This window comes from Sipha flava, unplaced genomic scaffold (genome assembly GCF_003268045.1).
Source record: "Sipha flava isolate LNK unplaced genomic scaffold, YSA_version1 88_pilon_pilon, whole genome shotgun sequence".
In the NCBI taxonomy this organism is placed as follows: domain Eukaryota; kingdom Metazoa; phylum Arthropoda; class Insecta; order Hemiptera; family Aphididae; genus Sipha; species Sipha flava.
Genome location: NW_020273630.1, coordinates 2087939 through 2100474, shown reverse-complemented (window position 1 = coordinate 2100474; position 12536 = coordinate 2087939). Strand labels below are relative to the sequence as shown.

The 12536-nt window shown below is 30.4% G+C and overlaps 2 protein-coding genes across 2 annotated transcripts in view; both read right to left on the bottom strand.

The window, feature by feature from the left end:
- Positions 1-865, bottom strand: part of LOC112693582 (leucine-rich repeat extensin-like protein 3) — a 22077-nt gene extending 21212 nt beyond the window's left edge. Inside the window, exon 1 of the mRNA XM_025568707.1 lies at positions 603-865. Coding sequence (XP_025424492.1) covers positions 603-629 — 27 coding nt within the window. The 5' untranslated portion in view covers positions 630-865. The remainder of the gene's footprint in view (positions 1-602) is intronic.
- Positions 866-2148: 1283 nt separating this feature from the next.
- LOC112693581 (mucin-5AC-like) lies at positions 2149-12066 on the bottom strand. The gene is made up of 2 exons (XM_025568705.1): positions 11937-12066; positions 2149-6630 (listed from the first exon to the last, which is right to left on the bottom strand). The coding sequence occupies exon 2, from the start codon at positions 6627-6629 to the stop codon at positions 2595-2597; it is 4035 nt and encodes a 1344-aa protein (XP_025424490.1). The 5' UTR covers position 6630; positions 11937-12066; the 3' UTR covers positions 2149-2594.
- Between the last annotated feature and the right edge of the window lie 470 nt (positions 12067-12536).

Here is a 12536-nt window from a genome sequence, read left to right as displayed (position 1 = left end):
ACACACACACACACACACACACACACACACACACACACACACACACACACAAACTCATATATACAACAGATACCGGGCAATAATGCTAATGGTATAACGTTATTTTCGCGACGCGTAAGTTTATTGTTAACCAGAGATAACGTTGTGATATTTGGGGACTTTGCATTACTGTTTGGATAACAGTAGTTATGCCCTGTCGAGTAACCCAATACCGTTCATCCGGTCTTGTATTTGCTCGTTTTTGACTGTACGAGAACATTCCGAATTCCGCCCATTTTCCTAATGATTAAGCAAACATTATGGACCAGAACGAAAAGAAATTCGATAGTTTTTTTGGATTTCGAAAAATTACAAATGATACTAAATTTTATGCGAATTTCTTTTGGAGCAAAATGTATCGAAACTATCCACTGCTACGCTTAATATTCATCCGTAACTAATACCTAATGAAAACATGCGTATAACAATGATAATATCATAACTATGTTGTGTACACATGATATCCAATAATAATTATTTTGTCCAATCGAATGGCGTATTGCATGTGTTTTGATGTTATCATTAATATTATTAGTTTTATTACTATAATTTTCGGTACTAACCATTACTGCGGAGCACCACGTGGTCATTATGTGTTCTTTTGCCTGATGTCTTAGTATAGTTAAAATAACACTTCACGTATGTGACTGAAAATTTAAACGTAAAAAAAAAATTGTTTATTGCGATGACTTTTTGAGAATTTTATAAATCGTTTTAATAATAAACTGTAAAAATATTATTAATTATCGCGTTTTATTTAATACTATGAAACTGTAACACGACACATCGCTCGGTGTGCGCAATGGAATATCACTCGGTTCACGATCCGCTTTCACAGCACTTTTTATATAACTGCTCCTTCCATTTTTTCCCACCACCGTGTTCTTTCTTGGTGATGGTTACTTGTTTTTTATTTCTATTGATGATTCTGACCTGAAAAGATGAACCTGATTGATACACACACTTACTTTTATTTTACTTTGTGTAATAATTACGTATGGTTAACGATCGCACTCTTTAGTGCCAAAACGTTTTCGCTGGATTGCGAGAGATTAATTTTCACTATCGTTTTTATTCAGTTGCCAATTATTTACTTTTATATTATTATATTATTAACGAAATATTTGTTTTCAGTTGCCAGTATCATTACACGAATATGATGTGCATTATCATATTAAACCAATCGAACAATATCGTAATGGTTGTTTTTCCATAAGCCTACAATAGTAGCACCCAACTGATTATCGTTACGTATAATAATTATTATTGTTGTTGTTATGATATTTATTTTCACGATTTTGATTTCGAGTATAACTTATTTATTTTAAATATATATTAAATAATTATTTTAATTTAATTTATATTGTACATATAGTTTTCTTAGTCGTTACAGAATTAACATATAATATATTTAATTATACCTGACATCATTCTGAAAACCACTAATAATTTATTATAATTTATTTTATTTTTCAAAACAATTTAATAAACTCAAAGGTTTAAGAGATTTAAATAATCGTTTTTATTTAAATTTAAAACTTTGAACATAAATATTGAATAACTTATTGGCTCATTATGATTGTTGATTAGTAGATTCATTGATCAATGATATTTTCTGTGCTCGAAATATAATAAAATAATATATCTGATAATCAATTTACTCAACAACCTTATTTGATAGTGCTTATCTAATAAAAAGTTTGTTATGATTTAAAACATATTAATGGTTTTATATTATTATTGTTATTTTTATAATTGTTGAAAATACCGTGTCAATAATTAAATAATTATTATTGATTTTACGGTTTTGTATAGTTTATAAGAGTACCTGCTTATATTTGTAATTAAAATTATTATTTAAACACAATAATCAAAACTATAATCTACAATAATATACAAGAGCTGTATTTTAAAAACATATTTATGTAATGAAAATCTAAAAAAAAAAATCTTATTTTAAATGTAGTGAATGACATACTGTAGGTATTAATTGTAAAATTATATTATTTTATTAGACTTTTTATTTAAATTATTTTTATTTTACAATAGATTACACAATAATTTAAACTTACATTATAACTTTGAATTTTAACTTAAAACACATATTTCATTAAAAAAAAAAAAAAAAACAAAAAATGATTACAGATTTATTCATAACACTTATATTTTAATATTTTAAAGCATAACAGGGGTTATTGTATAATAATTAATGTGTCCCGTATACAATCAGCTAGACTGTACCGAATTTTTAGAGGTTTTTCACATACGATAACCATTGTTCATCAATATTGCCTTATTATCCATTTATATTGTAAGTGACCCAGAGGCCGTTCGATCTGGTACCTATTTTTAACTGAAGATTACGTTCACAATAATATAATAAAATGTATAATGCGATTAAAAATATACAGCTAGTTTGTAAATCAGTCTGTCTTAAAATGTACCCTATACTGATTTAAAAAAAATTATAGACTAAAGTAATATTGTATGTTTTTTTCTTTAAAATTATTTTAGAATAAATTAATAAATTATGTAAAGTAAAATTAATGGGGAAGTCACCCTGATTTGGAATTTAACATTTTCTTCACCAACTTTAAGTTGACGTTGTCGTCGGATTTGATAACTGATGTTTTGGTTATAGTTACAGGGGTTACAGTTTTACCAGCTTTTGGTGATTCAATTTCAACGGTTGGTGCTTTGCCTTTTACCACGGGCTTTTTGGTTTGGGCCAATGGCGTTTTGGGTTTAGCCTCTGACGCGGCCGGAATTTCAGCTTCAATATGTTCAATAACCGGTTTATCTGGTGTCGGTAATTTTGATATCGGCATTTTTATGTCACTGCTGTTTCGGACGGAAGTCTGCTTATTATTTTTGACTTCTGTTTGTCTGCGTTGTTTCAACGTATTAGGTAGTGTTTCGTCCCTTCCCGATTGCTCGTACGTGTTCTGTGTGGTGTAATCTTCTCCGAACCGGATGTCTCCTCGTAACGGGGCACCGGAACCGTTAGCTTCGCTCATCGCATCATAATACTGGTTCGGATCAATGTACTCAGAATTCGCGAGGTTTGTCTGTTCACCGGGTGACACGCTGTCGCCGGTTGGATACACAGTGATCGGTACGAAGGTTTCCGTTGAGTATACCGCACCGGAGTTGGGGATAGCTGACGGTGTTTCTGGTCCAGACGATTGAGGAGGATTAGATGAAACGAGTTGTTGACTGTTCTGAGCGTAATCAATCCATTGTTCGGCCTGTGCCGAATTGATCGGATACGATGGCTGGTTCGGATCGATTTTGATATTACTAGCTGGCAACACACTACCGTCAACGGGGTACCCGGTTATTGGTTGATTGTTTTGTGCCGAGTACACAGCATCGGAGTAGGAAATAGCGGTTCCGGACGGGGTTTCTAGTTCAGACGTTTTAGGCGCATTAGATGATACGAGTTGTTGGTTGTTCTGAGCGTTATTGATCCATTGTTCAGCCTGTGCTGAATTGATCGGATACGATGGCTGGTTCGTATTGATTTTAATATTATTGGCCGGTAACACATTACCGTCGATGGGATACCCGGCTATTTGTTGATTAGTTTGTGTTGAGTATATCACACTGGAGCCGGGAACAATAGTTCCGGAAGGGGCTTCTGGTGCGGACCTTTGAGGTGCATTAGATGATACGAGTTGCTGATTTTTCAGAGCGTAATTGATCCATTGTTCAGCCTGTGCTGGATTGATTGGATACGATGGCTGGTTCGTATCGATTTTAATATTATTGGACGGTAACACACTACCGTCAACGCGATACCCGGATATTGGTTGGTTGTTTGGCGCTGAATACACTGCCTCGGATTCGGGAATAGCGGCTCCAGACGATTGAGGAGGATTAGATGGTACGAGTTGTTGATTGTATTGAGCGTAATTAGTCCATTGTTCGGCCTGTGCCGGATTGATTGGATACGATGGCTGATTCGTATCGATTTTAATATTATTGGACGGTATCACACTACCAACATTTGAATATTCAGATATTGGTTGATTGTTTGGCGCTGAGTCCACTGTACCGGACTTGGGAATAGCGGTTCCGGACGGTGTCTGTGATCCGGACGATTGTGGAGGATTAGATGATGGAGCTTGTTGATTGTTATACGCGTAATTGATCCATTGTTCGGCTTGTGCTGAATTAGTCGGATACGATTGCTGGTTCGTATTAATTTTAATATTATTGTCCGGTAACACACTACCGTCGACATGATATCCGGATATTGGTTGATTGTTTTGCGCCGAGAACACCGCACCGGAGTTGGGAATAGAGGTTTCGAACAGTGATTCTGGTCCGGACGATTGAGGAATATAAGACGGTACGATATTTTGATGGTTATAACCATAATTAATCCATTGTTCAGCTTGTCCTGGATTGGTTGGATACGAAAGTTGGTTCGCATCGATCTTTGTATTATCGACCGGCAAAACACTACCGTAATTTGGATACTCAGCTATTGGTTGATTGGTCGGTGTTGAGTATAGTACACTGGAGTAAGGAATAGCAGTTCCGGGAGGGGCTTCTGGTCCGGACGTTTGAGGTGTATTAGATGATACGAGTTGTTGGTTGTTTTGAGCGTAATTGATCCATTGTTCGGACTGTGCCGGATTAGTTGGATACGATTGCTGGTTCGTATCGATTTTAATATTATTTGCCGGTAACGGACTGCCGTCAACGGGATACCTGACTATTGGTTGATTGGTTTGTGTTGAGTATACTGCACTGGAACCAGGAACAGAAGGTACTTTCGGTTGGGATGTTTGAGTTACAAATGTAAATGATATAGGATTTTTATTAGTTAGTTTTTGTCTATTATAATCGTTATTAATCCATTTCATGCGTTGTCCTAGATTGATCGAACTTAACGGTTGGCTCATATTGATTTTTTCAGTGGACAAAACACTGTCGTTGGTGGGGTTCGCAGTTATTGGTTGATTGGTTTGTTTCGAGTGTACAGAACCGGAGCTAGAATATACGGTTTTGAATGGTATTTTTGATCCGAGTGTTTGAGGAGCATATGGGGTTCTTGAGTTATAATAAATTGGTCTTTGGTAGTCGTAACCGTAATGATTCCATTGTTTGATTGGTCCTGAATTGGTCGGGCGCGCATCGATGTTAATGTGATTTATTACTTTTGTGTGTCCCAAGTTGACTTTCTGCTTTGGGTATTCCTGCACGATGTATGGCATACTACCGAGGGTCAAAGGTCTTGTAGCAAACGTGTGAGCTGGAATCGGATTCGAAGCATATTGCTGGTTCGAAGGAAAGCAATTTCTTCGGGTCAGACATTCGTTTAGCCAAAATTGATAGGGCAAAGGAGAATAATAGTAGCTTTGTGGTGGTAAAGATATTTGATATTGAGAAGGAATAGTAATAATTGGTTCTTCACAGGTGGTATTAATATCGACATTGAACGTGTTACTGTTAGGACCTTTAGTGTTGATAGATGTTACCGGAACAATAGGTTTTGGTGAGATTGTGGATGTTTTGGAAACGGATGGTGCCGCTGTAGTGGTGGACGTTATGGGAATTTCTGTGGTAGGGGATGTATCACAGATGACAGGTTCTTCTGATATGTAAGGTTCCGTGGTGATGATGGGTTCTACCGTAGTGGTTGTTTTTATTGTGATGATTGGTTTTTCCGTAGTTATGGGTTTTTGAGTGGTAGTTGGAATCGCTGTGGTAGATTTAGTTATACATGGTTTTTCTGTAGTGATGGGTTTCAGATCGGTGGATGGAATCGCTGTAGTAGATTTAGTTATACACGGTTGTTCTGTGGTAGTTGATAGTTTTGTTGTAGTAGATTTAGTTTCACAAGGATTTTCTGTGGAGGTCGATTGTTTTTCAGTAATTGAGTTATTTGTGCATGGTTCATTTCCTAATAAGAATGATGAATCTTCTGAAATTTCTTCTACCACTGGTTTGATTATTGGTTGATTTTTTAATTTTATGTTAGATTTAATTGAGTTGATTTTTTGAATAATAAGTTCTTTGAATAAAGGTACGTTATTCTTGACATCCACGATTTCTGGTTGTTTCTCACTCGTAGTCTCGCTCAATAACCATTCTGTGTTTTTATCCTTTACTAATGTTTGTTGAGGATTCGCTGCAGAATCGATTTCAGAATTTACCTCGAAATCAGTACCAGTATTAGCTTTGGAAATAATTCCAGGATTTGCTTCGTAAATTATTTCAGAATTTAAGAGAATTTTAGAATTCCCATCAGCATTTTCTTTCAAATTTGTTTTGGGGTTTTCTTCTATAACTGTTCCGAAATTTAAACCAGGGATGATATCAAGCTTATCAAACGATTGTTGATCGACAGGATTTCCATGTATTAAATACTCTTGTTTATTCCATTCAGCTACTGTATCATCTTCAACATCATCATCATCGTACACAGGTTGTAATTCGTATACAATTGATTGATCTGTAGTCGACGGTAAATGTTTTGATAACAATGACTTGAGATATTCTAAATGTTTTGTACCATGTGTGTTCTGCGCTTCATATAAAATGAACGTCAGAAGTATTAGATACCGCATTGAATTCATCCTAAAATAAAAAAAAAAACGATGTTAATAATAAATAACACATTTAATCTTCATATCGTCATATTTAAAATATTAAATCCATATTTTTATTATATTATAATACTAGTAATTTTTTTATACTATATACTAGCTAACTCATTAATGCTTTTATATTGTTGTATATTCGTCTATTATACATATATGTCCTGTTTATGAATACTTACATTAAATATAAAATATTAACTTATTTATTTAAATTAGTAAATGTAAGAACGGATGATATGTATGTAATCTAGAATCTATAAATTCAACGGAAAAAAGTGTAGAAAAATGAAAGATGGTTCATACTGACGAGATTCTGTTACTATTATTATTATTATATTTTCTTTAATTTGAATTTTATTTATGGAATAATCGAATATATTGTTGGTAACTGTACCACCAAAAAAACCATTTTTATGCTGGTTACAATACTGTCATATTAATTAATTAATTTTTACTAAAAAATTTAACCTCGTGGAATTCGATTTATGCCAAAAAAAAAGTTTAATTAATAATTAATATAATTTTTTTTTCATTCACTTTACCAAGGCACCAAAAGTACATAAAAACTGATTTTTGGTGATTGTAGCGGGTCTACCGAAAGATGGAATTTAAATATTTTCCTTACATGCGAACTATTATCCAAAAAGCTGTGTAAAAATTGGTCCAGTTATTTTTGGGTTTATTAATTGCATATATACCAACATCATTTTATATACATATACATTACACATTATATACTATGTATAATTTTTATTTTATTTTTATTTTTTTACACATTTTTATGTAGAGTATATAGATTATGAACGTAATAAATAGGATTCGAATTTGAAGGCTATATTAAAAAAAAAGCCAATTAAGGCATTTAATTTTTATAAAAAGCAATTAGAAAAATTACAACAAAATTAAATAAACTTACTAGTTTGTGTTAAAAAAAAATTCACTATCATGTACTTTGATAAGCTATCTTTAATAAAACGTTGACTGTTTGGGCTAAAATATTTTTGAACATAAAAAATGATGTTTTTACGTCCATCAAAGTTATTAGGGCGTACTTCATACATAAATAGTTATCTAAATTAAGATTGCTTATAATTTTAATCATAATATCGACAATGTACCGTCTTCAAAAGCTCTTATCGATGTGTACCGGCTAAACCTAAGCTATGTATAAAACTATGTATGAATTAGATAAATTGAAAATCAAACACAAAGAAGGTATTAATTAGTAAAAAAAGCAAAAAAAGGAAAAAAATACATCTATCGTCTTAGATATTAAATGAAATGCATTCTTATATAAAAATTGTTTTTCTATTATTATTATTAAAAAAAGGGTTTTATCCTTCGAATTCGAACTCTAGTAATAAGTATTTAAACTAAATATTATTTAATTGTATGCTAAAAACTGATCCACACGAAGACTCGAAGTAAATGTGGCCTATACATATATTATGATGATAAAAAAAGATAATAGGTTCATAGGAAATGCCGACTGAGGGTTATAGGAAATTCTAAAAACAACACACAAAAATAACACACAAGTACCGGATACTTTTAACAATGATTAAGATATATATATATATGGCAGATTATTTGTATTTTTATTTTTTATACTATTATACATGAATACTAAGAGAGGGCTGTATGAATTAAATTATTATAATTATATATTATTTTCATAATTATTTGGTTTTTTTTATTTTTATTTTTGAAATAATTAATTGTATAATAACAAAGTCCAAATATTTTATAAATGATAATATTTATAACCAATGCCCATAATGGTGTTTTATTGTTAATGTAGAGTTAAAAACATATCTATAATGGTATTTTTAAGTTATGTAATGATATTGGCAAATTAAAATAGGTATGAAGTTCACGGTCTGTAACAAATACACGAGTACACCGATTTAAACGTTTATTTATCCGTGTATTTTATTTACACGGACCTTAACACTATTTTGTTAAAAATACATATACCCGTGTTTATATATATATATATATATATATATATATATATATATATAAATGTTATAGGGATTTTTAGTATGAACTTTAGTCATTCAACTAAGATTGTATTTATTTTAGATTTCAACGCCAGCCATAGAGTGCAGTACCAATTATATACACATTATTTTTAAGGACAAAATTAGATGTTTCAAATTAAAAAAAAATTATTTAAGAAAGTATGTAGTAATTTACTAAGAAAATAAAGTTTAAATAAGTTCAAAAAAATGTCCATATTGTTTATTATTATTTAGTGTACGAAAAATGTCGAAGTAGTTTATTTATAACTTTTTTTTTAAATATATGAAAATTTATTTGTATATTTATTTATTTAAATGGAACGAGCCCAATAATAATTTGTATAGTTATTATATTTGCAACTTTTTGACTGAATTAAAGTAAAAAATAATCACATTGAGATGTAAAGCTAAATTGTATAATATTATTTTATTACAATTACAGAAAAAATGTTTTTTCATTATTTAATTGGTTAATGGAACCAAAATGAATTACTCATAGCAAGAATTATGCTATTTCTTTATTTCTAAATAACTAGATTTCACATATTTATTATTATATAACAGCATGTACTTAGTAATCTTTCAGAAACTCCTTTTAATTAAGAATTGCAGCGATAATTAACTTCATTAAACAATTTTTGTTTTTAAATTAACTGGGCGTTTCTTACGTACATATAAAATATAATGTTCGAAAGCCTGAACCATTAATAATAAAGAGTTAATGTAGTGAAAATCTTCATAAATGATTTAAAAAGTACCTTACTATTGTTAAACATTTGTTTTTTCCTGTTACGAAAACGGTAGTGAAAATTAAATCACATAATTCTATGGAACATTAAAAAGTGTGGTAAATAGCTGTAATCTATCTTATCTACAAAGGTCAAAATGTTAAAAAGTTGATCATAACAATAATAATGATTCTTATGAGATGATGTGATAATATTTGAATAATTTTTAAAATATCATAGCAAAAAAAAAAAAATTGCTTTGAATTTTAATTATTAACTGCGCTGGAGTAGATAATGTTTTAATAATTTAAAAGCATGGTATATTTTTTAAACTCTGAGCAAAAAATCAGGGTTAGGTATAGTTATGTGTATAGTATTATTTATTTTTGTAATATTTGGGAGAATTTTATTGTTTTATCAAAACATTTAAAATAATATTTTATTTTATTTTTATAAAAATGTATTTATAATGCTCAATAAAAACTTTATAATAACAACTTACAATTTATATTCAAGTTATCCATATACTATGTACCAAGTAACCCAGGTTTACGGTAAAAATATTATCTTTCAGAAAATTGTATACCTATAATAATAAATACCTATGTTAAGTGTTTCATAGATTGAAATAATGATAATATTTCCTTTTTCAGATATATTTATATCTTCATTGGTTGTAAAGTTTGAAGTTTGTTTAAGAAAATGGTTATCGATTCACAATAAAGAAATCTGTTCCCCATAAAATTTTTGTTTTTTTATTTTTTATTTTATGTTTAATATTTTATCAATCTGATTTTATGGATTATAAATTAATTTTCAAAAGATTTTTTTACCTAATCAGTTTTTATGTATTAGCTTAGTGTAAAAGTTTTATTTTTATTTCAAATTTGATTTAAAATTATTTAAATTAACTGTTCAATATGTATGAATAAAAACACATAGATATAACAGAAAAAGGAAGTATAATTTTCTTTTTAGTTAAAATGATTGTAAGATATAAGCGTGTATAATTATTACTACTTTTAAAACACAAACATCATTATTTCATGAAATAGGTAATGTGTGTACTACATTATTATCAAGCAATTCAAGACAAAATGTATTAAAAAATAGTATGATGGAATTTTATTTCAGTTCAACATCAAGCTATTCAACTAAACAGAAATAATATAATTTTTGTTCGGTCGTATAAAAACTTTCGCGTTTACTTACATTGACATGTTTCCAGTCTCATCGATTAATTAAAAATTAAAAAAAAAAAAAAAAAAAAAATGGCTATGAACAGTAAATCAATCACCTGATATTATTGTTAAACGATAACGATTCAATGGTCAGATAGCCGGGAAAATATACATTTACAATATTTCGTTTGTAAATATCCCATTTGGTGATTTAAAATATTAAATTAAAGTAGAAACTCGCAGTTGAATGTTAACGATTCTATCGTTAAATCAGTATATGATCATTGTGTAATTTTTATAATGAAATTAAAAATGTTACCATGCGTTATTAAAATATCGTATTAAGTAGATCAAGATTTTTCAATTTATCACAAGTTTAACAACACTGAAATAATAAAACATATTTTGCCATAAAAGAGTTGAGATCAATACCAAATAAAATTATTTAACTTCAAATCCACACATGTTACTGTTTCTTAATTGCTTGTATTGTAATTAATAGTAATTAATAGAATATATGTAATTTAATAAGCATAAAATATCAATTTTTACCCTATATATCTTGTTCGACATTTTTTTGTTCTATTTAAAAGTTTATAATAATTAAAACATTTATGCTTTGATGGGAAACATGCAAATATTGCACTGAAAAAACTAATATTTATTGCAATCTATTCGTCGTGGAATGCTTTAAGAAGTATTATAAACAAATATTTGATGTATTAGACATAAAATAAACATTTTATAAAATTGTAGTTTCAAACAGAATTTAATTTTAATAATATATGAGTATAATTTTTTCTAAGTAAAATTAAAATTATTATTTCATTAATACCAATATTTAAATACGCGCGTTTTCAAATAATTATAATTGCATTTGAAAATCGTAAATTGAAAATGATTGAATGAATTTATTATAAATGTCGCTTTTGCTGATTATATTGTTTCGAAAGTAAGCTTAATTTACGAAAAACAATGTTTATTTTTGATAGTGTTATAGATTAATTTTTGTCGTTCTTAAAAAAAAAAAACCAACAGTACTTTCGAGACTGTTGAAAGTACCCAATGTCATCATTCCACTTTGACTTATCGTAAGTTTAATATGTCTTTCTAATGTTAATTTATCGGTCTGTTTTAGGTGGTACTGAGATAACCGAGCGTAGTAACTCAATCAGGAGAAAAGTTTAAAACATGATTCAAAACTCCGAGTAAAACTGACTGTTCGGAAATTGACGGTCACATAAATCATAAATCATAAATCATAATGCACTCGGGTACGTGCAGTGTACGTTAGTTTAACGGATCACGTGATATCATTTTGAAAATGGGAATAAACAATATTTTGCTTACCTGAGTGACGAATTCCAAACGCGTCTGGACAGTATTACAATGTGCAGTAGTTATGTTCTGCGTATACGTCCTCGAATGTTGATCTGGAACCGTTCGACTTGATTTCACACTGGTCGTGAAACATTAACGTCGGGTATATTTATACACGAGCACAATGCGCGTCTAGGAAGAATACGGGGTGTCATACGTGTACACACGATTTTGGGTCGGAGAACCACTTAACGACAGTAATGTAATGACGTACGAACGATTAAAATCACATTTATAATTCGGCCAGACCTCAGACGCCATCGCCGTGTTTAATGGTCATCGGACATTCCTGCACCGAACAATGTCCAACACCGCGGCAATCGATCAGGTAGGTAATGGCAGCAAGGCCTATTGCTGCGCGTCTGAAAATAATGAATTTTTACCAATCGAACATATTGACGTAGTGCGATTGATCGACGAACAGTTCCAAGGATATTTATATATTTAATTTCGTTTGATTCGGATGGATTCCCACGACGGACTAATAATAATGATTTATTCCTGAGTTTCCGATCCTGAAAATTACTGTTCACACACCGGATCGCCGTAGTGATCGCATTAAACTTGCGA